Source organism: Pundamilia nyererei, unplaced genomic scaffold, assembly GCF_000239375.1.
Source record: "Pundamilia nyererei isolate P.nyererei 1_Seehausen unplaced genomic scaffold, PunNye1.0 scaffold00046, whole genome shotgun sequence".
NCBI lineage: Eukaryota > Metazoa > Chordata > Actinopteri > Cichliformes > Cichlidae > Pundamilia > Pundamilia nyererei.
The window spans coordinates 2,237,751-2,262,290 of NW_005187447.1; the positions used below are offsets into that span (position 1 = coordinate 2,237,751).

Genomic DNA, 24,540 nt, shown 5'->3' on the forward strand with positions numbered 1-24,540 from the left:
TGTATCCTACTTGAAGACCACCAGATGGCAATAGCTGTGGTTTTGAAAAGTCATTTAATTCTATAGAGTTCTGTGGCGAAATGATTTTCTGATTTTCCTGCTGAGTTTATCGTCTCAATCACTCATTTCGGGTCATGCTAAAAATAAAAACCAAGGTCTGTTTTATAAGCAAAGGAGAATGGAAGGATATCTGTGGTATGTAGCTACAAATCAGTGAGCGTTAGCCAATGAGCATCCATTTTCACAGTCAGACCGTTATCTCTTCATATGTGGATTTTTGCAACTAAGCTGGCGATTGCAGAAACCACATCCCCAGGCTTCAAAATTGGACTTCAGAAACCAACAAGTGATGTCACGGTAGCTAGATCCATCTTTTATACTGTCTGCTTGGAGCGAACCTCACATGGTCTTTAAAGGACCAGTATTAGATGAAGGTTTTATTACCTTTGCATTTGCTTCATTCTTCAGTCCTAGGAGTTCCCACTTGGCTAAAAATACAGTCAAATAATAGATAAATAATAAAAACAATCATTAAATAAATGTAAAATAAAAGTCAAAATGAATGAAAGTAATAAAGTGGGATAACTATAATACCAAGTGACATGTTGAAAACAATAAAAACAAGTGTTTATATTATAGCTTTATTCATTTCTGTGTTTAAGTAATAATTTAATGTCTATTAATTGTGTTACTGAGTCATATATATATATATATATGTTTTTTCGTGTTTTTTTTTCTTTTTTCAATTTGGCAGTTTTGGTCCTCCATAGCGGAGCAGCGATTTTTGTTTTTTCAATTATTATTTTTATGCAGATTAAACTGGAGTTGGATCAGGAGGACAAGGATCCAGCATGATAGTGTTTGGGTCGCTCACTGTCACCGCACCATATGACGGTTCAAAGTCCTCGTCTTCAAACCTTTGATAATTTATGTCCGTGTCCTCACCGTCCACCATGGGATCTGGTTTATGCAGGACCTCCCTCCTGTACATCCTGTAGGCCAGGATGAAAATCCCAGCCTCGGTTGCTTGGAACAGGGCGTAGAGCAGGGGAAACATGTACATCCCCCCCATCAGCTGAGGAGGGAAGGCCAGCTTCAGGATAGCCGTACACAGCTGCACATTCTGGCAGCCCGTCTCCAGAGACACAGCCCTGCGACTGTTGGGGGGCAAGTCAAAAAGCACTGCCAGCCCGTAACCTGCAGCGTAACCGCACAGAGGCATCAGCACAGCCACCACGTAGACAGAAGGCGGGATGGTGGAGAGCAGCTCTGGCCCCAGCATTGCTCCAGTAAGGATGAAGAGTAACACCAGGGTGAACAACAAAGACCACAGAGAAGCCTGCAAACACAAGAATTCAGCGTGAGAATTTTTTTTTTTTAAATATGGCGGCAACTTTCTACAAGACATGATTTTTAAAACCAAAAAAATTCGTTTTTTTTCTTCATTTGAACCATAAAGGCAATATCCAATCTGCGCAACCAATAATAACTAATAACATCACATTTTTATGTTGCTTTATTTATTTATTGTAAACTCCTTTTTAAAAAAATTGTGTACATATAATACAAGTTTAAGATAGACTGCTTTCTTTGCACTAAGGGGACAGCATATAATTTCGTTGTGCTTGTGGTGCCCAACATAACTGTGTACTCTAACTGATGAGGCCCTCATGTGTCGCTTTTATCAGAAAGCACAGGGAGGAGCTCTTCCTGATATAGTGCCTCTGATGTCACTCTTCCAGCGGTCAGCCACCCCACTAGTAATAACTGAGACCAAGAAATACGCAATGCGCTTTTGGGCTAAGGCCCCTAACCAAAAGTACTTCGGCTGGAACGAAATGATCGAACGGATGTATAAAAGTTAATTGTTGTCAGATTACCTTTAAAACAATATCCGCCACTCGCGTGTAGCGGTACCTAAGCATAACTCCAAACCCAATGGGGATGAGGGTGCTGCAAAGTGTCAGTATGATGGCCCCAAAGGGCAGGAGGTTAACCACAGGGGTGTTGATCCAGGCTCGACTGTAGATCCAGAGGCAGAGCGGCATCAAAACGAGCGCCAGCAGAGTGGAGGATATGGTCATGATGATGCTGGGAGGAGTAGAGAAAAGAAGGAGTATGGTGGACGTGCAGCACGTACGGTGTTGGATCGTTTGAGGAAAATGTAGCAATGGCTTAAAAAAAAAGAAGCATGCAGAACTTAAAAGTTATTCTTAAGTGTTGTTATTTCAGTGCGTTAATGTCAGAATTTGCGCACAAAACACTGTTAACACCAAAACCCACTTCAAGTCATGCTTAGGTGAGTAAGGGGATCTACCTTAGATTCATCTCTCCGTGTACAAGCAGAGACATAATATTTGACAAGTTTCCTCCAGGACAGCAGCCACAGAGGAGCACGGCCATCGCCGCCACATCATCCAAAGAAAAGGCTAGCGCCAAAAGAAAAGCCACTAGTGGCATGATAACAAACTGACACACCAGAGCCAGGAGCACCCCGATGGGTCGGCGGATATGTTCTCCGAGCTGGCTGACCTCCACCGTGCAGCCCAGCCCCAACATAGTGAAGCAAAGTACCAGTCCGACGAACACATTGATGCCGTGACTGAGCGGGGAGTCCCAGAAGGCAGGCATCAGGTAAGAGGTTTCCGTCGGGAGAACGGCCATAAACTCGGCTACAGTCCTGTAACCGCTGCCTTGGAGAAACACGGCACGACCGACCGCTCCTAATCCCTTCATGACACCCTCCTCCGGAGAATCCACTTGCTTTAAAGTAATAAAGTCCACCGAACCAGCACTTTGCGCACTTCCACCCGGCAGACTGGAGTTCTCCATGGCGCAAAAGGAGATCAGAAAATCTCAACCGTCGCCTTGTGCCTGTATTGGCTCGTGCGTAAACGATTCCTCTAGTGACGCACTGTCACTAATAAGAAACTGCGGAAGGTCCAGTAGTCGGGGTATGTGATGGTGCCATGGCACTGATAGTCTAATGAGTCTGAGTGGTGCCACGGATTGTTTCTGGGCTAAACTGCTGGAGGAAAGACAGCACAGGGTCGTAAGTTTAAGCAAGAGTGGCTGGACCAATTAATAACTACCACAATTGCCATTTACACTGAGCTCTGCGCTGTATAGGAAGAAAGACCCCGCAAACTTCAATCTTATTATTACACTCTGACAGTTTGCCATCCTGAAAAATGAGACTCTGTTGAGTGGTTGCTGTTTCGTCTCTCGCGTGTTCTGCAGAAGGATGGAAAAGATCCTTGACATTTATGGGAAATGTAAGTTGCGCTAAGTCAGTTGCTTGTTGAGGTTGAGTAAGCAGAGACTGTGTTGATCTTTAAATTATTGCAGCAAACTGTGAAAATCCGCCCGCCCTTTTCTTTCCCCCCCGTTTTTTTGGTCATGCTGGTCGCATTACGCACGAGTCCTCACCTCAAACGTTACGTTGCGCATAAGTCTTTTGGTTCAGTAGATTATTATTATTAAAATCAGACTTCAGCGTTTGAGCTCAAACAAGAACTTGGAAACTCTGATTAGTGTTTTATAAATACCAACCTGAAAGCATATATATCACATTGAATTTGTATATATATTGGTCAGATCAGCTGGAATTGAAATAATTCAGTTGCTCCCAAAAGTACTCCTGGTGGAGTCTGATATATTTCTTAAGTGATTAAAGCGGGCTCAAGCTCACTCCCACATATATTTTCATTCTTGAATTCAAATAAGGTAGACATGTGTGATTCATAAACATTAAAAGACATTTTGCTGTGGCGCATTGAGCCTAAAATGCATGATGCCACGGAGCAAACCACACAGTTCCCACACCTCAACCTACAGGACTGAAAAGATTCCCTGGGTGCCAGAAAGCACAGGACACACCCAGAGGTCCTTGGTCTTTAATGGGCAGAGCAGTTACACAATATTACAGCTAATAGGATGAATATTGTTGCTGAATCTGCTTTTTATAAACCTGAAGCCTATATTTATTATTAAATTTCAATTCCTGTAATACATAATATTTTTTATGTTGAAATCTTTTATCCATCAATATGACAAAGAAAATCTTTTAACAGAAATCCTAAATATGAGTGAGGTAAAACTTGTACATGGTAAATGGTTTGATCGTTGCTTATTTTAAACCTTTGTTGTGTAGACGGCATAGGCAGCACCGGTGAAATATTGTGGTCTGCTGCTGTGACAGTGTGTTCTCCACAATAATGGTTTATCATATTCAGCATCACTCATATGAACTGTCTTTGTTCTGTGCGTCTGCAGCACACAGGAAATGATCCTGAGTGAATCTAGCACACGAAGATGAGAGTCTGGAAAAAATAAATTCACTCTTCGGAGCTGAAGAGGGGACAGAACAGTCGGTGACTCAGGCTTTCAATCTCCTCCCCTTCCCAGAGAAACACACCATGTCCCCTCCTCAGCAGCAGCGGGTGACTCCAGGTACGTAACGCTGTCTCTGTGCAGAATACATAATGTGTCCCCATCAGCAGCTGGACATAGTGTATGAGACTAAAACAAAAGTACAGTACAAAATGAATAAATACTGTAATTGATTACAGCTGAAAAGAGCAAGGAACAGTGCAAGCAAATTGTTTTGTTGTTGTTGTTTGCTTTTTTCTTTTAGAAAATATAAATGTTATAGTAAAGTGAGAGCACACAGAGACAGATTTACATACCCAGAAATAATTTTGACACAATATATGAGTGTACTCTATTAAAACCTATTAAAACCATGGAGGAAAAAAAAGAGCCTGTATGAATGTGGCAAGTTGTATAAAATGCTTTGAGTGCTCAGATATTACAGTGCTATATAAGATGTGTTTTTTATGGCAGTTTTAAGTAAAAATTGAAATAAATAACATAAAAATATTCCCTTATGTACTTTCTTCTGGGTCTTGGTGCACACGCTCAGTTCATCCTCTGAAAAACATTACCTGATCTTAATTTCGGGCCCCTTAGTACTGACCACAGTGAACCATCTTCAGATGGCTGCTCCCCGCTGTATAACATGCCATATTGCAGAAGTGGTTTCTTGAACATGATGATGAGTTCACTGCCTCCGCAGTCACTTTATTTATTTTTTAGATACATTAAAGTGTCTGCTCAGTGTACATGTGGTTTAAAAAACTGCCCTTAAATGTGTACAAACTCCACAGTGTGCAGCTTGTACACTTTGTGTTTACAAACAGTTTTATAGTTCCAAATTAGCAAAACTGCAAACAAGAAAAAGGAAAAGCTACATGTAAGAATACTTTTGAGCTTTTATTTGAAATGTGACTTTACACAGGGAAACCGAATGTCATGTTTGTGGATATAAAAAAAATTTCAATAACAAAACCTGTCACACAAAAGGTGTGGTATGTCTTTTTGCAACATTCGTCCTACAGCTTCCCACTGAATCTGAGCTTTAACAGAGGCACCTCTCTCTTTAATAAATAGTTTCATTTACAGAGCGAGTAATTAGATATAAATACAAAGGCGCGTTTAAAACATTTTTTTAAAGCAATTATAAATGTGTTGATTCTATTTAAAAAAAACAAACAGGCAACAAGCAAATCAATCAAGCAATCAGATGCAAAATTGCAAACAATGTTGGCGAAACCAAAAACTGGCACCAAGAAAAAAGAAAACATACAAACAAAATGATGTTCAAACTTTAAATTATAGGCACTAGTTTAAGAACACCCACCACATCAATCACCGGTACAGCTTCCCGAACACTGGCATGCCTTTTGATTCATTCTCATAGCATAAGAGGTAAAAGCCAATCAAAACCTAAAATGTATTCAAGACAGATTTTCATCATATTCCTTTTTTTCATGGTATGAATGATACACACTGATACATCTCTTATGGGGATTTGATAAACAATATCAAAGTTTCCTTGTTTTCATTGGCTGAATGGGTGAACAGGGACAAAACAGCTCTTTCAGGCTATTTTTCTCAACATTTTTTTTAAAAATCAGACATCAGTAAAAACTCAGATCTAATGTTAACCTGGGGCCAGTTTCACAAAGAGATCTGAAACTCCAGTGTGCGAGGGTCTAAAATGTGCTCTTTGGCTGCCATATTTCTGCAACAGAGTCAATTAGCAGCTCAGGTCCAGTGATAAAAGTCCCAAATGAAAGGGCTTTTAACTTTAAGTGCTTACTTGAAGTGCTGTGTTTCTATTAAAAGCACAATTCAGTAGCTCAGAGTGGATCCCAAATTGAAGCTTGGTCTTGCAGCGGAAAGAGGACTATTATGAACAATTATAAATGAAATGCCTGCTATTGTCTGCAGGTAAGATAAATAAAAGCCCGGGTCACCAATGTGTAATCTAGTCTGAATTTCACAAAAAGAACCACTGACTTTTATTTAAAGGTGCTTTTTGTAGTTATCTGCATAATCTAATTATAACTTTCACCAGCAGGGGGCAGCACATTCATGTTTCTGTTCCATTTTTAAACTTGATAGTTCTCTTTACCCTTCCCTATTTATACAAGAGGCTTCCCTTTTTCCCGAAACACCAGAGCAAATAAGCACGTGTTCCTCCTAATGATTTAGGAAACGTTACGATGAGTCACTGCACCATCTTGTGGTGCAAAATTGTACTGCACAAAAGTACAGAATGGCCCAGATTGAGCTCTTAAACATAATTCAAAGGCAATGTGGACATAAAGTTAGAACGATTGCTTCTTCTTCTTCTGACAGCTTTGGTTCATTTTTATTGTTTTGAACCACTAATAAAAACAAAGATTTACAAAAAAGTACCTTTAGGTCAAAAGCGTCACCATTCTCCGGGGCTAACTTCAAATTATGTATTCACTCAGCGACACTGCTGATAAAATGATGTTCAACCAGAATTAGTCGTTGCTTCTTGTTTAAAAATAGTCCAGGACAAACTGGTTTATGTCGCCAAGCAGAAAGCTGCTGGGCTGGGGGGAAAAATTGCAGTTCACTGAGTTGCAACTCACTAGAGACTCCGGTTTTAAAATAACCAGCAAGTTTTTTTTTATTAGTCAGTTTTATTGTTATCTTTAATTTTATTTAACGTGTTTTGGTATTTTTTGAAATTTTATTTATGTATTTTTTTTTTTTTTTGCCGTCTTGGAAAGCACTTTGGTGAACCATGTGTTTTGGTTGTTTCTTTTTGTTTTGGTTTGTTTACGCATAAAGTTGCACAAACAGCTACAGCTTAGTTTTAGTCTTCCCCCCCACCCCCCAATTTAACTCGCCAATTTAAACTAAATTAAAATATGGGTGTTGAATCCTGACACATGCACGTGGAGCAGACTGCACATTTGCTAATCAGAGTCATTGAACTGAACCTACCTGCTGTTTGTAGCTTTAGTGCATTTTAAAATTCTAGTGTTGAATTACTCTGTTCCTCCTCTCTGAAGCTGTACGAATGCTAGCGTTAGCTGTCAGCTTACCAAAAATCCATCTTTTACACACGGTTTTAGAACTTAGTCATCTTTGTGAGACTGGCCCCTGTTCTTGAACAGACCACTTTAAGCACTTAAATGGAAAAGTATAATCTTGGCAAAACTGTGGTACGAGTCAGAACTGAGGCTTTGGCTGGGATGTCTTTAATCACCCGGTTTGACACTTTAAAAACAAAAACAAACAAACAAAAAAAAGGCTTTGGAAAGTTAGCTTTGCAGTTGAGGTTCAAAACGTACATTTTAAACAACTGAAATTTTAAAACAAAATACTGATATGGATGTTTGGATGTACACTTCTTAAATAATTTTGAATAAATAATTTTCCAAAACAAACTTGTGCATACATTCTGGCTGATTTTACAAAGAGGAAAGATTCTTAAATGTCAAACCCACACAAGAGGTGCTTTCACTGTTTCAAGACATCAACAATTCTCTAACGTTACGGGACAGTTCACCTGCACAGCATCATCATAGAGATCGCTCACCGACATCTGTTAAACACAGAGCATAAAGAGAGAAATGCGTGGAAACATTTCAACCTGAGGGAAGTGAAAGAAGAACAGGGGGGAGGAGGACGAGGAGGAGGGGGAGGGAGGAAAGCTGGGCATGTGGAGATATGGACAGTCTCACGGATGACTGCAGTTGAACCAAAGGCAGGTGACGTGTCCTCTGATGGGGACGCTGGAGTCGGGCTGGTTTCTTTGGCATCTTCTGGGCTGTCTGCACTACATGCCTGACCCCTCCAGAGCCAGTCCCCACAGAGAGACACAATGAGAGGTCCTCTTTGACACAATGTGGACTCTGTCCTCTCCCTTTTTCTTTTTTAAACTCTTAATCAAATGTATTTTTGGGGGCTTGGTCTTTCTGAACTATAAGAGTTATCTAGGTAGATAAAGTGCCATGTTAAAATATTTCCTCCTTTTATTGATAGTTTTGACTGGAGAGCCCCCTGGTGGCCCGCCTTAGTAACAACCTTCTCTCCAGTTCTCACCGCCGCCGCTGTACGTCCGCGGACCAGGAAGGGACCTGAAAAGGCAAGCAAGGAAAATGCATTTCTGTAACAGCCAACAATAATAATAAAAATAAAGAGATACAAGACAGAAAACAATTCAAAATAAATATCACAGACACATTAAAGCACTTAAAATAGATAATAAACAAAACAACTGAAAGACATCAGCCAGACTCTGATGGAATCGCATAAAAATATGTTTTAAGGACTGATATAAAGTTGGTCATTAATTCTGCGAGCCTTGCACTCCCAGCCAGGCTGTTCCAAAGTGAATGTCTGCATATTAAACCAATAACAATGAACAGAAAGTGTGATTGTTAGCGCTGTCGCTCTCCAGCAGGAAGGTCCTGGGTTCGAGTCCGCCAGCGTTTGCCTGGAGGTACTTGTGCTTCCTCCCACAGGCAAAGAGATGCAGCTTTGGCCACAAGTGTGACTCTAGTGTGTGTGAGTGTACACCCCTCCTGTCCTATGACAGTGTACCCTCAAACCTGAACTGCATAAGCGGTTAAGAAAATGGATGGATTAACCTTTCCTGGGTGTTAGTTTCAAAGTTAGAAGGTTCTTATTTGGAGGAAGCAAGACTGGCCAACCTTTATAAGAGTGGAATCAATCTGGGAATGGAACCACCACAAAGCAACACACAGAATGCAGAAAGTGAATTATAGAAATTAAAAGACAGGCGATAACAGTAAAACTGCACGAATTTGTAAGAACAGTGGAATCAAAAGACATTAAAAGAGCTAGTGGTGGATGGAGATTCTACACGCACTCACCACTAGCTGGAGCTGCGGCTACACCAGCATTTCTCTCTCTCTTTCTCTGTCAAAGTAAAATAACCAGCCAGCTATTTAAACCTGGAAGGGAAGAATGCTGCTGCTGCTGCTACACTCAGGAAATACAATAAGACTGTCTGTGCAACATTATGTGACAGCAACTAAACATTTCAGCAACGTTTAATTTACGATTTGATTGTTGAGGAATGTAATTACAGACAGTGTTTAACATTGTCTGTTAGTCTGTTGTGCTCAACTTTGACTGTTGTCTTGATATTAGACTGGTCAATTTTTAGTAAATTACCAGCCAGAAACATCACTGGTGTACACATAAGAGCGGAAAAAAAAAAATATATATATATATAAGCACAATACGCCCGCCTGGTAACACTTTATAACCTGCTGCATGACTAAGAGTGTAATTCCCCTTTAATTAGATGGAACTTCAATGTATTTTATCTGAAATTACAGTGTAATCATGTTTACCTAGCGATACTTAAAGGTAGGCACACTGGAATAAAGGAGGTTAAATTAAAGTATAATTATTTCTTGCTTGCTACCTCTTTATTCTGCTGCAGCTTATTTCAAGTATTTGTAGGTAAATATAGTTACATTGTAATTTAAAATGAATTCCATTGAAATTCCATTTAATTACAGGGGAATTACGCCCTTATTATAAAGTGTTACCGTCCTCTTTAATCAGACAGAGAAGTGCACAATAAGGACAACGTGTCTGTACATACCTGCGCACGGGTTGGGCCAGTTTGCTGCGAGGCAGAGGGATTCCACCGCCTCCTCCTCCTCCTCCTGTAGAAGCACTAGGTCGGGGCAGGCCACTGCGTGGAGGAGCTAGGGAGCGGGTGGGGGTGGAGGTGGCAGAATTGGGGGTAGATGTGGCCTTTACCGGTTGCCGCAAGGCTAGTGGTGATGGGGTGGCAGGAGTCCGTAGTTTACTGGGAGATGGGACTGGAGACGGGCAGAAAAGTCAGGTGTAAGTGGATTATGATGGACTGCTTTCATACACAGTATCTATATAATGAAGTAATGATCAAAACCACGATGGTGTGAGGTTAATTTAAATATGAAGCCGGTATAAAAAATCTGAGACAGTATGCAAGCTTTTACTAACAACATCCATTCCAAATTCACAAACTTCTACATAAGTTCAAAAACATAAATAAATGAACAGAAAGGTTAACTAGCACAGCTGCCGGCTATGATTTTTGATGCATTGACAGAATGAGATGATACAAACACACAGAGCAAACTCTACTACTAAAAACCAACAACACAACATCGATGCGGCCACGGCGTGGAAACCACAATCACGATATTTAAAAAGGTGGAGGCTCTCAGTGAATACTCACTGAAATCACCTTCTTCTCCAAAGCAACAGGAGAGTGGGACTAGACAAAGACGAAGACAACAGAGACAGGCCTTATTTCAGAGCAGGGAGGGAGGAACGTGCTGACCATGCAGTGTAATGTGGCGTTTTGCTCAAAATGGGCCTTTAGGGCTGACGCCACACATGATAAAGGCAATGAGTCATCATATTTGACAGAAATCTATTCAGTTTCCTCTAATTTTTAATTATCTATAAAGAAAAATCCTTTGACTAAATAAAACCCATCTAAATATACAGTAAGAAAAATTATTTAAATTGCAACACCTGACGTAGGAGAGGATTTTCTGCTGGGATAACTAAAACCTCTTCGGGGCCACCTTTAACGATGTTATGTATTTGTTAATGACAACCAAATGTTTTGTTTTAATTGCTTCCTTAGTAATTGCTCTTCTTATTCCTGCTATTTAGTGAAAGCTGCTGGCATCTCTGGGAGGAAGTGCACAACAAAGCGAGATTAATGGGTTAGTGAGCTCTGTCATGAAGTTGGCTCTCTCTTTACCTGGCTAGGTCACCATGGTAACTTAGGCTAGGCACATAACCTGGTCTGGAGTAGGTTTGTGTTCAGATCTTCTCTTTAAAAATCATCAGGATGGATTTTCATTGATTTTTTTCACTTAAAGCAAGTACAATACAGATTCTCTAGACTTATATTTCATACAGGCAAGTTGATAGGCTTACTAATATCACAAAAGGAAGCTGTGCAGTAAAGTTACAGCTCGACAAACTGTGTACTGCATGCATTCAGTTGGTCATGGAGAAAATGTAATATTGTATTTATGCTTGGTCCCAATCTGCTGCCAAATCGTTTTGTACACTGCTGAGGTTGTAGCTAACGGAGAACACATTAGAAAACTCATCGGCCTGTTTGTTGGCAATTTATCACTGAGAATAGTCAATCAATAACATTTATTTCACTTTGACCTGCCCACAATCTACGGGGATTTTATGAGGCTACAGGACAGCGCTATGCCCAGACATGCAGAGTAATAATGTGTATCATGTTTAAAGTTTCAGGGCTCTAACGTGCAGCACTCATGGCAACATTTAGCAGTAAAATAGATATGTATTGACTTATGTATTCACAAGATTTCACAGGATTTTCAGGAACGTTGTTTCTTTTTCTTATTATATTTTGGGGTTTTTAGATTTTATAGATCTGCATCCAAGAGTGAAAAGATGCTTCAATCCCTTTTTATGCTGAGCCTGAAGCAGAACGCCTGGATTAGCAGAGAAAGTATATAACCTCCATCGTGATACCCGCCACCTCTGACTGAGATTTTACGTTGTGTCGAGCCAGCTATCGCAAAGAAAGCCTGGCTATGTTGGACTTGCATCGTAGGAAAGCCATCAGGTGTCTTGTATGTGTGGCATCAAACAGGTAAAGAGCAAGAGAGAAGAAAACTAAACAGTACACGCTCTCCAGTCTTTGGATTTTTGCCAGTGTCACCTGTGCGTCCATTTATACAAAACAAGTATTTTGAACATCAGCGGCAACTTTCTAACAGCTATCAAGATGACAAATATTATAAATGCACAACGTTTATTTACAACTATTTTTATTATGATCTAACTGTCGAATCATAAAAAAACATAACTGAAGTCTAATTAACTATCAGTTTACTATTTATTAGCAATGGCTATTCTAAGGTGTTACCTACCTGAGACGACACTGACCCTGTCATGCATGATTCTTTACAGAAAGAAAGTATTACCACAACCAAAAGAAAATACACATTCACACATTTCTGACAAGGTTGCAAGATCATCCTCATCTCTGACAACAAACGTACTCCATGGTTACCTCTTATTAAACGTCTTGCAAAGAAAGCAACAAAAATAAAAGGCTTAAATTCAGCGTGTGCTCAGCGTTGCTTTACATTCTCAGCACTTCAAATGACGAGCTGGCAACTTCCCTCACTTTCATTTCCGCTCCATAAACATAACAACCCATCATTACAACTCATCAGTCATCTGTACCTTCAGCTGACTTTTATGTTGTCACAAATTGTGCATTTGTCTGTGTGAGAGAGCAGTCTCACAGCCTTTAGCTGTTACCTCGTAGGGCAGTGGGGCTTTGGAGCTGCTGTTTGGGTTTCAGTGAGGTGCGAGAAGGGGTCAAGTATTTCGGGAGCTGAGGTGCTGCTGGAAAACAGAAACATGTCAGCACTAGACTTCAATCTGTCACTGAATTCATGGAGAAAGAGGGGCTATTTTGGCACTGGAGGCCATTTGAGCCTGAGGTGCAGGTTGAGGACACTAGAGGGCTCTCCAAGCACACACGCTGAGATAGTGAAGGAGGAGCACGACTATCAGAGCAAAGTGCCCTCTGCCTCTGACAGGTTTAACAACCAATCCCAGCACAGACAGAGAAAAGGAGTGTATGGTTTACACATGCTTTACAGGGAAGAGAAGCCAGTGATAGAGGCAGCAGAGGTGCCCATGTCCAGTACAGCCAAAGCTCAGAAAAACACAAACCAGTCACCACAGATAAATGTATAAAGACTGAGGTAAAAACTGAATAGCTGCTCTGTATGTATGCATAGGGAGCACACAAATACACCATCCTTCCACACTAGGAGCTGGTTAAGGCAAGAAAGAGGCAGCTACCACATGATTAACCCGCTGAAACTTCCTCTTTGACCCCTCCATCTGCCTCTAGTAACAGAGGAGAGATTACAGCTTCTGGATTAAGGACTAAACCATTACCTTTATCTCCCATTACAGGATTATATCAAATGGATAGTCTTAACTCGCAGAGGAAGATTTCTAAGCTCTTAAAAGAGAACATAAAACCATTGGACATGAAATGTAAAACAATGTTTGTGTCACAGATCCCCCAAGTCGCTCTGGATTGTCAGTGTTTCTGGCATCATGCTTTTATTCTGCAGGATGAGTGCTTTTCTTTGAAGTGAAAGTTATGCCAAGACAATAAGAGGAAGGAGGTGTGTGTGTGTGTGTGTGTTTGTGTGTGTTAAACATATTACAAGGAAAAAAGATCAAAGACAAAAGAGGATCCCCAAACACCAAAGCCATGTCACTACAAAGCAGTGCAGTCCCTACACCAAAGGTGCAGCCAGAAGGATTAACGCTCACACAAAAGCTAACATGAGATTACACAGCCTGCCATGTCGCTGCGCTTGGAGAGCAAAACAAATATCGATCTAACAAAAAGTTACTTCAGTAATGAATCTGACAGTCTAAAGCTTCAAGTTAATAAATATTTCACATTCAAACTAAAAGGCTTAAAAAGTGATGCTCTCCGTGGCTGTTACAGTACTCACTGGCAGATTGGCTCTGGTGTCGGGGGGAGCCGCCGTTTGGCACTTGCAGGTTGGACTCACAGCTGCGACTGTTCTTCACGGGCTCTGGGGCCTGAACTGCCGCCGCCACCGAGGAGCGTGTAAGATTAGGAAGACTTCGGCGCAGTTTTTCTACAACAGTAGCACAGGCCAGAATCAAAGTCAGCGTCAACTCAAATCACTGTTTCCCACAGATAAACTTTTACTCGCCGGCGTACTCCTACATGTATTAGTTTAAGCATATTTGGTAACATACTTATCCATGTGATTAAGTTATGGACAATCACCCTTACCCTTTCTGTCTCTTGTTATTTTTTCCCATAGACTGTATATAAAATAATGGATGCTGGTATTTTGGTGTGTTGAAACCAGGGGTAACGAGTAAAACATGGATCCCAAATGCCAAACTCATTGATATGCTGACTGGCTAACAACTGTTACAGACAAGTAGTCAGTGAAAACCCTTGAAACAAGCTACTGAGACAATAGTGTTTAATTTTTACAGAGCAAGTAGGCCGCGGGTCAGCTAAAAGGAACCCATGTTTTGGGCACCTCTGAGTTTGCCTCATTTTTTTAGCTACATTTGGGTCTGAAAAGTCAGTCTTTATTTGGCTGGCTTGTTGGCCAAGTCGCTGCTGTGGCGGTCTTTGATAAACAGCTGTTTGAATTTTTTGTCCAGTGTTCACTGACTGGTGCCTCTGGTGACAGCAGTCGTTCTAAACCTCCATCTCACTGAGATCACAAAGTAAGGACAACCATCCCCAGCTTCCTTGCTGCTCTCTGACTTTAAACTCCATCTGATAATACATCTGAAAATAAACACATTACTTGTGATGAAAATAAGACCTAATGTGGGAAACACTGGAGTAACTGAAACATGCAACTTGTTCATGTCCACTGCTTACCTTCATTTTTCACCACATTAGTCTGAAGGTCATGCCCGTGGCTCTGCAGCGAGTGACGAGGCTGCTGCAGGCGGCTGATGATGGGCTGAGGAGAACCCCGGCTGTGGCTATAGTCGATGGAACGAGCAGGCGAGCGAGAGCGGGGAGAGTTTCTCGGGGATGCACGGGGAGAGTGGCGAGGGGAGGGGCTGAAACGGTTGGAGGGCAGGTGAAAGGCCGGGTGCACCGCCTCCTCGTCGTCCTCCAGACTATGAGCATCTAGCTCCTGGTCACTGAAGGTGCTGCGCCGCAGTGAGTGGCAGGATGAACCCGAGCTCCGTCTGGATGCTGTTGCAGCATATTCCTGTCTCAAGCCTGTTGGCAAAAAAAGTATGGTGTAAAAAAAAATGTAATTGCAAAAAATTGAAGAATAAAGCTGTGGATGACGGATACATACTCTCTTCCTGCATGCGTGCCAATATCTGGACATCAGTGACATCATTGAGTTTATAGGTCGTTGAGGATCCCACTGAGTCCTCATCCATTTCTGACGTGCTCAGCTCGCTGTCCACCGATGACTGCGGACTAACTGCAGGAGGATTCCTCTCTGCTGCAGAGTTTCTCTGATGAACTGGTGCAGAAATCATATGTGAATGTTTTAGAGATAAACTAAACAGAAATCCTGAAACAGACAGTGAACTATAGAGAGACCCATACTTGCGTTACTGGGCATTAGTTGCTGTCGCACGATGGGCACTCTGCTTGGGGTTGAGGAGGGGGAGTTGAAGCCACTGCTGTAAGGGCTGTTGGCTGCATTTGTGCTATAAGGACTTCCATAACTCTGCTGGTTGTACGGACTTCCATACAAGCTCCGGCGCTTGTTGGCTGTAGAGGCAAAAAGCAGAACTACAATGTCAGACAGCATCACATGAGAGACTCAGAAAGACTTGTCAATAAAGTTTTCATGTTGCAAAATCCATGCTGTCTACATGTGGTGGAGTTGTTAAGCAGTTTCACGTCCTCTCATTCACTATTCTATGAAACTTTCAAGTGGGAAAGTAGAGGTGTTAAATCAAAATACAGAATTATATCATATATTACATTTACTTGCAATTAATTATTTTGTCATCAGTTCCTTTATTTTCATTTTGACATTTTATTATATTATCTATACAAGTCAGCAAATAAATGTTTTAGATACTTTGCACTAAACTATTTAGTTTTGTTGTTTTTATTGTTTTAAAAGTTGACCACTAAGAAAATGTGACAGAGAAATACAGCAAACGCACCAAACTAATAGACTTTCACTATATTAGGTACTTGTCCTGGACAACTAATAGTATTAATATGTGTGTCCTGAGCAATTTCATCCCTCTATTGATGTGATATGATTTCTTATTTTTAACATATTTTACCACTATTTCTTCTGGTAAGTATACTACATTAATAGGTGAAAAAGAAAGACTGTTCTCAATGAATGATCCATAATATTCTCTTCACTGGGACCAGTTAGTCAAGTCTAGTCAAGTCAAGTTGGCTTTATTGTCACTTCAACCATATACAGTTAGTACACAGTGAAGCGAAACAACGTTCCTCCAGGACCAAGGTGCTACATGCAACATAAATTTACAACATAAATTAACAGAAAACACTAAACTAGCTAACTAAGAGGCCTAGTTAGCTGGCTAGCAGAGACAAGACAGACTGACCTAACATAAATTATAACATAAATTAACAAAAACTAACTAACTATCTAAGGAAGACTTTTTTTTTATTTGTTAACAGACAGCAGACAACAAAGTGCACGTGCAAATGTGCAAACAAGAGCAACAAAGTGACAGTGTGACAAAAAAACACAACGTAAAATAATAATAAGGTTTTGTGATGATGAGTTGAGGTAGTGGAGGAACAGTAAACATTCCTTAGTGTAGCAGCAAAAATTAGGAAGTAAAGAAGTTAGTGCAAAAAGTCCAGTGTTTGTGTTGATTAGTCAGTCCAGTCTCAATGTTTTGAGGTAGTTGAGTCAGCCTCTGTTCTTCAGTAATGGTTCTGTCATTCAAAGGATATCATAAAATCTGCACTTCATCCTACAATACCTGTCAACCAAACACGGTCATGGCCAACATCAGCCTTGTTGACTGCTTTTGAACCTTTCAACAAATGAGGAGGCGACCACCAGGTCAGTGGCAAATGCCTTTCTGTTGTGCAATATAAAGTTTGTGTTGGCTGAATGTTCAAAGATGAAGAATTGCTGAAAGACTATAATAAAAAATATTTGTTTTTTTATGCTAAAGAGAGAATAAAAAACAACAAAACAAAAAATATTCATCACCATCGATCACATAAACATCCCCGCATACCTGCTGAAGGGGGATTTTTGTTTCCTCAACTTCATAAATTACCTGCGTATAAAAACAAACTTGCAGCTATCAATCTTATAGTTTCTACCAAAAATCACAACTTTTAGAGAAATGAAAGTTTAGAGAAAGTCTAAAATCCAACTCATAGAAATTTGGGATCAAAACTTGTCGTTCATTGTTTAATCTGCTCATTCACCATCTATACGCTGTAACCCCTTAAAAGCCCTGACGAAGCTTGTTGGCCTTCTGAGCATTTGACTATGAACATCAGGAGTGTCTGCTCGGAGCCAGCACATCTATGCCTGCACATTGCAGAGCTTTCAATCTGATTGAGTCTCTTATAATGTATGCTGAGTGTGGGCCTGATGGAGACTTCCTACATCATTAGCTGGGACAAACGCTTAACAATGCAAACCATTCAGTCCATATACGCACAGAGCACAATACAATTCTCTGTTAAACTCAGCAAAGCAGCGGTCACAGGCTACAGTCCAAAGTCGCTGGTCTGAATTATGATATCAGACTCTGGACACTCTGTCACAGTGATACTCTGATTGGTTTAGATGGTTAACATCGCTCGAGTTTGTTCATTTACCCATCATCACTCTGTTTTAATCTCTCTTACTGGATGTGTTTACATTGCTTGGTGGTGAGGCAGCCTTTTAAGATCAACTCTCTGCTCTTTCCACATCGCTCCTTTCACTTTCTCCTGTTCCACCTCGTGCTCTGCACTCTGTCCTCCTGCATTATTTAGAAAACGCCATCATGTCTCCTCTGCTGCGATCCACATGGATCAGATCCTGTGGAATGCCAACAACGTTGGAACGTGTTTAGTCAGAAATGCTGCACTCACTTAGCCAAAAGACACTTTGTTTTCCAGAAAAGAACAATGAGGTCAACAGATTTAAAGAGTTCACCTGGTGAAGTGGTAAATGAAAGAGTAAATACTAATCTGCATGTTCTGTAAAGCTCCACTGTGTTTACATCACAAGAAAGTTGATATAACAGCATATTTCTGTGACTGCATACAGTAAAATCATAAACAGTGGTTACTGGATCCAGAACAGTGCTGCAAGTGTTTGTTTTGGATTTTTTAAAATATATTTTTAAATATATATAACATTGTTTTGTTTTCAGCTCAAATTCAGTTTCCAGAATGGTTCTGCTCCTATATCTAACCTATATTTAAATTTGATTTTGTTTTGAAAATACTTTTAGTGTTACTTTTAGTATTTTTTTAGAATTTAAATATGGATACATATTTGAAAAAGACAAAATTCAAGAGGTTCACTATACCACACTTGATATTGATATACCTTTATTAGTCCCACAAGGGGAAATTTATTTGACCATGAGTGTGACATCGTATCTCAGATGAGGTCTCGTTCTGTCCTTCACAGAGCTTCAGATCTCTGTTTTAGAAGCTGAATGTTTAGCCTATAAACGGTCTTTTATTTTGAAAATAAAAGACTAAATTTTCTGTACCAATCCTGTATCCGACTTCCTGTGCTCCTCTTCTGCGCTGTGCAACTTGATGTGGCTTCCGTTAAAAATAGACCAGGCTACATCTACATTTCGAGCTTTTGAAATGCACTGTGGGTCATTTGGCAGAACTGCAAACACTGTCCTGAGTGGGTGCAAATAGTTCTGATGGCTATGTTGGAGCTGGTGTATTTTCAAGGTAACGGTTACACAGACATCCCAATTTCAGTAAACATCAAAGCCTCCTCAAACTGTTTCTGCTGGCAAATTTGATTAAATTTAAGAATTAAAACTAAGTACACCATATAGTTCTAATTACTTTCTGTGTAATTTTTATTTTTATTAATGTTTTTTCATATCGACTTTTAGTTTCTGTAAGTATCATAACTTGATTTTAGAAGGATATCAGGATCCACAGTCTGTTATTTTACAATATGCTTGAAATGTCCAATTTCTATCTCATAATGGGAAAGAAGTCATTCTTTCAATATCACTTCTAAGTCAGGCTAAGCCCCACACCTGGTAAACTTTTCATTTAAGTTGATCATCAACTTTTAAAAATAATTCCGGCTGTTTGTGTACAACACAGCAGAAGAGCTTGGCATACTTTAGTCTGTATTGGGTCTAAGCTAAAATCACAATGGTGCTACAGCTCAAAGGGCCAATTCAGGTTTCAGAGGATTTAGATGTGGTTAGGTGACCTGGCCTATCACAGCAACCCTAGCAACACACTTTCAGTAGAATGAGACCAATCTGATGGAATCAGTAGCACAGGGACCAATAAAAATAGAGTGTCCTTGACACCCTCGTGTACTGAAACAAGTCAGTAGAAAGAGAAGGAAATGTTCTTTCTGCCCACTGTGACTGATGTCATTTCCATTTACTGTGATATGAAATTGTGCTGCGCCAGTCTGTGGAAACTTCAGGCCAGTTTCCACAGGCAAAAATAAAACTAAATGAGGCGGCACACAACAGACTGCTTATGGCCTTAAAGGGGGAGGGAAAGAGAAGACCAACCTTTCATTGAGGCCATTTGATACAAAAATAAAATAAAAGAATGAATGGGTTAAAGCAGCAGCACGGAGCTGTAAGCACATCCAAGAGACAAGCAAATAGAAAAACTATTGTATGCTAGAGATAAATACACCAGAGAAGAAAGGGGATAAAACTGGCAGAGACATGCAAGGAGGTGCAACAACTGTGCAAAAGTCAGAGCTGAAAACAGGGCAGGTCAGCCATGTGACTGTGGTTGGGACCTCTTGGGTCTTTTACGTACTCTGTGGAACAGCTGTCAAAGCAGTGCAAAGGAAATGAGCTTTGTATAATTGTACAGCACTAATAACAAAGTGATTCCACTGCATATCTGAACTGTCTGGTATGAATAAAGTTGTGCTGTCTGACTAGTATAGTCAACTCAAGGAGATGTCTCCCAGGAGTTTCCTCCCTGTTGTTAGTTATATAACTGAGACACGTCATCTGTGGAGAAGATTTTAACAGGGTGTGCGCATACAAAAGGCTTGGGTCACTCCTCACACAGAAGGTCATGTTTAAAATATCTGAATATGCACTTATTCCAGAAGATGGCACAATGCTTAGACAGATGTGAAATCTTCACACACTTTTGGTAACAATCTGCCGCAAGTGAAGAGTTTATTTGGCGATTCCATAGCAACAGCATTTCCATGCTCCTGCTAGAGTTCGGGTATGAAAAATAATTCAGCCCGGAGCTATAAAGCCCTGTCTGGTGACTCTCACAGACACAAATGCTTTCAGAATGTAGCGCTTAAAGCCAAATTCATGGTCCTGTGTTTGCGTAGCTCTGTGGCTATGCAGAGAGAAGGATTATGGGAGTTTAACCAAAGACTCCAGTGCAGTCTTCCCAAAAAGACAGATGCTGACTGCAACCAACAGCTGCATTAGACGTTTTAATGGTATTATTTAACTCTCACTTTGACTTCGCTGTGAAGAATTTTTCGATTACAACAATCTAAATCAAATTTGAACATATCCATGTTGTAAAGCTGAGCAAATTTGCCATCATAAACTTCGTTTTTTGAAAACTAAGATCGCAGTTTAGAAAATGACCATTGCATTGCATTCAATAAAACCAGCAACTAGAGACTGAGCCAATAAACTAATCAGGAAAGTGTTCACTGAGCGGATAAGCAGTTTCCCCTCAGATGATATACAACCTGACTTCCTAATTCATCAAGTTATTTAAGTTTTCGCAGAAGTAAAAAGATGAGATGTAGAAAGTAAATGCATGTACACTGACTGCTTGATGCTGATCCTCGCTTTAATAGAGAGTCTGGGTCAGACACTGAGATACTATGTAACCATATAAGTCTTCTTTGAAAAATTTCTAAATATTTTATTAAAAATCACAATGTTGGTGTTTAATTCATTAGATCTGAATGTCTTAACCACTTTACTCAGTGAATCATAAGCCTCCCCAGAGTGCACTTTCACTTTCCACCAGTGCCATCTGAGGAATGAATGAGGTGGGGCAGATGCTATTAGCGACAAGGGGGGTATTTTTAGGATGACGTTATCGTGCCACACCTACATCGATGATATCACCACAAGTAAGCACCACTCCCTAAATCAGTGTTTCTCAAACTGTGGGTCAGACTCCAGTAGTGGAACAATGGGGGCGGACAAATGGACAGTAAGATAACAAACTTCCATATTAAGGTTTCATGAATTTAACAGATTGTGTGAATTTAATGACTTAAATACAAAAGTGAGGTCAATTCTCTCCTAACGTACTGCAATAAATCACTGTGCTCCCAAAGATGAGTTTTTAGGAGTATAAGAAGATTCCACAATTGAGCCATTCAGTGAGTATTATTAAGAGAAATGTTAGCAGAATTGGCCATAATTAGCAACTAGTTTGGTAAGGCAAGAGATTTCTCAAGGGAAGGTGAGGTAAGGCTAAGAGCAATGTTCAACAAAAGGTCACATAGTCCAGCCCATAGTAGCTGGTATAAACAGCCAATAAAGAGCAATAAGCTATATTATACAAGCCTCACTCTGATCTGATTTATCATTACTTAAGAAGACAGTCCAACACATAACTACTCCATGCAACAATATTCATATAAACAAGTTTCCCTATCCCCAGATGAGGGAAGAAATGTGTGACCAGGTGTTTCTTTCACAACAGCTGAAAGAATCCCACTGACCCCAGTGACAACCTTCACTGGACTGTTGCTCAACGTGATCCAACTATCACATGAGCATACCACAGTCAAAATGGAAATGACTCGCCTCTTAGTTTAACTTTCAGGAACGGAGCCCTGTTCTCCTCACTGAAAGGTTAAATATAATTAGTGAAATCAAAAACTCTACAGGCATAAGAAATTAGGTAACTCTGGGTGATATAATGTTGCTTTTTTCAGGTTCTTCTCACTATAAGAAGGGGCCTTTCGAGAGTGACTGCAAACGTCAGCACGATTGCTCCATGTATAGTTATGACAATAAGTCTATCTTTCCTTATTTTACGTACTCTCATACACAACTAAATGATTTAAACCCCAACATGAAAAAAATCTGACTTTATGTATGTAAACTGAGTGTGTCTGCAGTTCATTCATTGAATCCATACACTCAGGGACCAGAGACTGATAGGTCCGCTGGTTAGCTCAGGCCATTCAGTATGGAGTTTAGGTTTGTCGGTGCTGCTGTTTGAGAAGAAAGTGCTGCAAAAGCAGCAAAATAAGAATACAAAAAAAAAATCAAAAAAAAAAATCACAGATGTAAATATAAATAAGTAAGCAATTAGGCACTATCACGTGACACAAAATAATAAATATTTTGCAGGTCCCAGGGCACAACAGCTCCTCATACAATCTGCCAGCAAAATAGGCAGCAAATAATAACCCTGTTGTTTTTAAACAGAAAAAGAAGAAGAATTTTCACTCCGACCAAATGATATAAATCTAGATCATTTAGCAGTGTATGCTCGGCACTGTCACCCTTGCAACCAAAACCAAAAGTGAGGACACAACTGCTACTGTGCAGTACACTTTGGTGTTGTTTTGGTTAATCATGCACTTCTTTATTTTTGTAACCTCGTTGGAGACACAAGTGTGCAAGCAAGTTGGTCTTTACCAGCATTGCAGTGATTTATTATTACTATTTTCTGACTGAAAGGAAGATCCTTTGATAGTTGGAAATGAGATATTCTGCAGAAATCAAATCCATTTCAACTTCTTTGATTCCTATACAAGTGACAATATAGCAATTTTCTTTTCCTTAAGTTGTAATACCCATAGTTTAGGAGTACATATAAGAAATGACATACACATAAGGCACAGCCAGGTCATTATGCTCACTAGTGGACCAGGGCAGCTGAAGACTTCAACAGCCGAGCAGATATCCACATGAAAGGCAGACTCCTACTGGTGTAAATTTTGTCAAGAGACTGTGAATGCAAGGCTCCGTGTGGACCACAGTGTGCCTTTATTCCAATCGAGGCACTATACTACAATGCGCCAACTACATATACGCCCTTCTTGCAGACTCTGAGCAGTCTTGAAAAGAAAATATAAAAAGGACTACACAGCTGCAGTGTCCACAGCTGTCTGCATGCACATCCTCAAGTGCCAAAACCAGAGGGCATGTGGATGTCAACTACCCTACTATCAGAGCCTCGCGTTCACCCTTTAATAGCAAAACATATGGATCCAAACAGGCTGAAAGTATAACAGCCTCTTAACTAGGGATGGGAATTGATAAGAATTTAATGATTCCGATTTCGTTATCGATATCACATCGATTTTACTCCTTATTGTTTCTGTTTGAGTTTTCATTAACGGCTTTGAGAGTCACCGCCATCGCTAAGCAGTACATCAAAGACATTACATTCATGCAAATTAATTGCATGCTGTGTGGTCAAATGTTTCTGAATGTTGGATGCATTTCCCCTCTTTGATGTGATCAGTGTTGGGGTCATTACACAAACAAAAGTAATATATTACAAATGTTACACAGAACACTTTTCTTAAATATCCATACGAACCTTGTGGAGCACAGACTGAGTTACTACCTTCCTCTTCCAACACATGAACTGAAATCAGCTAATTGTAGCACAAGTGTAAGTGAAACCAATAAGCGGCATCAATAAACAGGCATAGTAACAATTCCAAGGAACTGAACTACCGGGAACTGGTTCTCTACAAGAACCGGTTCTTGATTCCCATCCCTATTTTAACATAAATCAGCAACCCAAAAAACAGATGCAAGCACTAGCAGGAGAGCTGGTTCAGTGATTTTGGTTCTCTTCAGCTCAAATGCATCATGTTTGTTCGAAGGCCAGCCAGACAATTGTGAACACAAATGAACATATCTCAATACAGACACTAATAGAGAAGCCCAATGATCCAGATAACATAGTTTGGTACACATGTTATTTGTTTCTGACCTCTAACATACCAAAAGAAAGATAAATTAAGTGCATCGATATTGTAATTACAGTTGAAACAATTACAACTATGCTCCTGTTTACCTGACATGGTGAGGTCCAGTCTGTGTATGAGGGAGCGCTTGGCTGATTCCATCTCGGGACTCGGATTGTCCAGAGCTTGGCGGCACCACACGATAGGACTCAAGGCTTTTTGCAGGGGACTGTTCAGCTTTGCCTCATATAACCTAAAAAAATATCAACAGCAAGTTATTTTTCTCCTCTAATAATGACCGACAGATCACTCCTATCACACCTCATATATGGTGTTAGTCAACATCTTGAAGAGGAAATGTGATTGAGAGTAACAAGCTGCTAATCTGGACCTGGTTTTATTACAAAGTGCTGCCTTATGGTGGATGATGTGGAGAGGCAGGAAGGAATTCATGTTTTCTTAGTAAAAAGAAAAAAACATTTTTTTT

At 40.2% G+C, this 24,540-nt stretch overlaps 2 protein-coding genes across 4 annotated transcripts in view; both read right to left on the reverse strand.

The window, feature by feature from the left end:
• Positions 1-585: 585 nt before the first annotated feature.
• Positions 586-2,943, reverse strand: slc10a4 (solute carrier family 10 member 4). The gene is made up of 3 exons (XM_005732325.1): positions 2,318-2,943; positions 1,881-2,091; positions 586-1,339 (listed from the first exon to the last, which is right to left on the reverse strand). Exons 1-3 carry the CDS (start codon positions 2,830-2,832, stop codon positions 815-817), a joined length of 1,251 nt encoding a protein of 416 aa, XP_005732382.1. The 5' UTR covers positions 2,833-2,943; the 3' UTR covers positions 586-814.
• A 5,399-nt stretch (positions 2,944-8,342) lies between these two features.
• The window catches only part of slain2 (SLAIN motif family, member 2), a 21,251-nt gene continuing 5,053 nt past the window's right edge, over positions 8,343-24,540 (reverse strand). Inside the window, exons 2-9 of one of the 3 annotated variants that reach the window (XM_005732327.1) lie at positions 24,164-24,306; positions 15,530-15,697; positions 15,270-15,443; positions 14,834-15,187; positions 13,911-14,060; positions 10,592-10,630; positions 9,968-10,190; positions 8,343-8,465 (exon numbers count right to left, since the gene is read on the reverse strand). In XM_005732327.1, coding sequence (XP_005732384.1) covers positions 8,402-8,465; positions 9,968-10,190; positions 10,592-10,630; positions 13,911-14,060; positions 14,834-15,187; positions 15,270-15,443; positions 15,530-15,697; positions 24,164-24,306 — 1,315 coding nt within the window. In that variant the 3' untranslated portion in view covers positions 8,343-8,401. Of the gene's footprint in view, positions 8,466-9,967; positions 10,191-10,591; positions 10,631-12,684; positions 12,772-13,910; positions 14,061-14,833; positions 15,188-15,269; positions 15,444-15,529; positions 15,698-24,163; positions 24,307-24,540 lie in introns of all 3 variants that reach the window. The other 2 variants (XM_005732326.1, XM_005732328.1) reach the window with 2 other exon arrangements.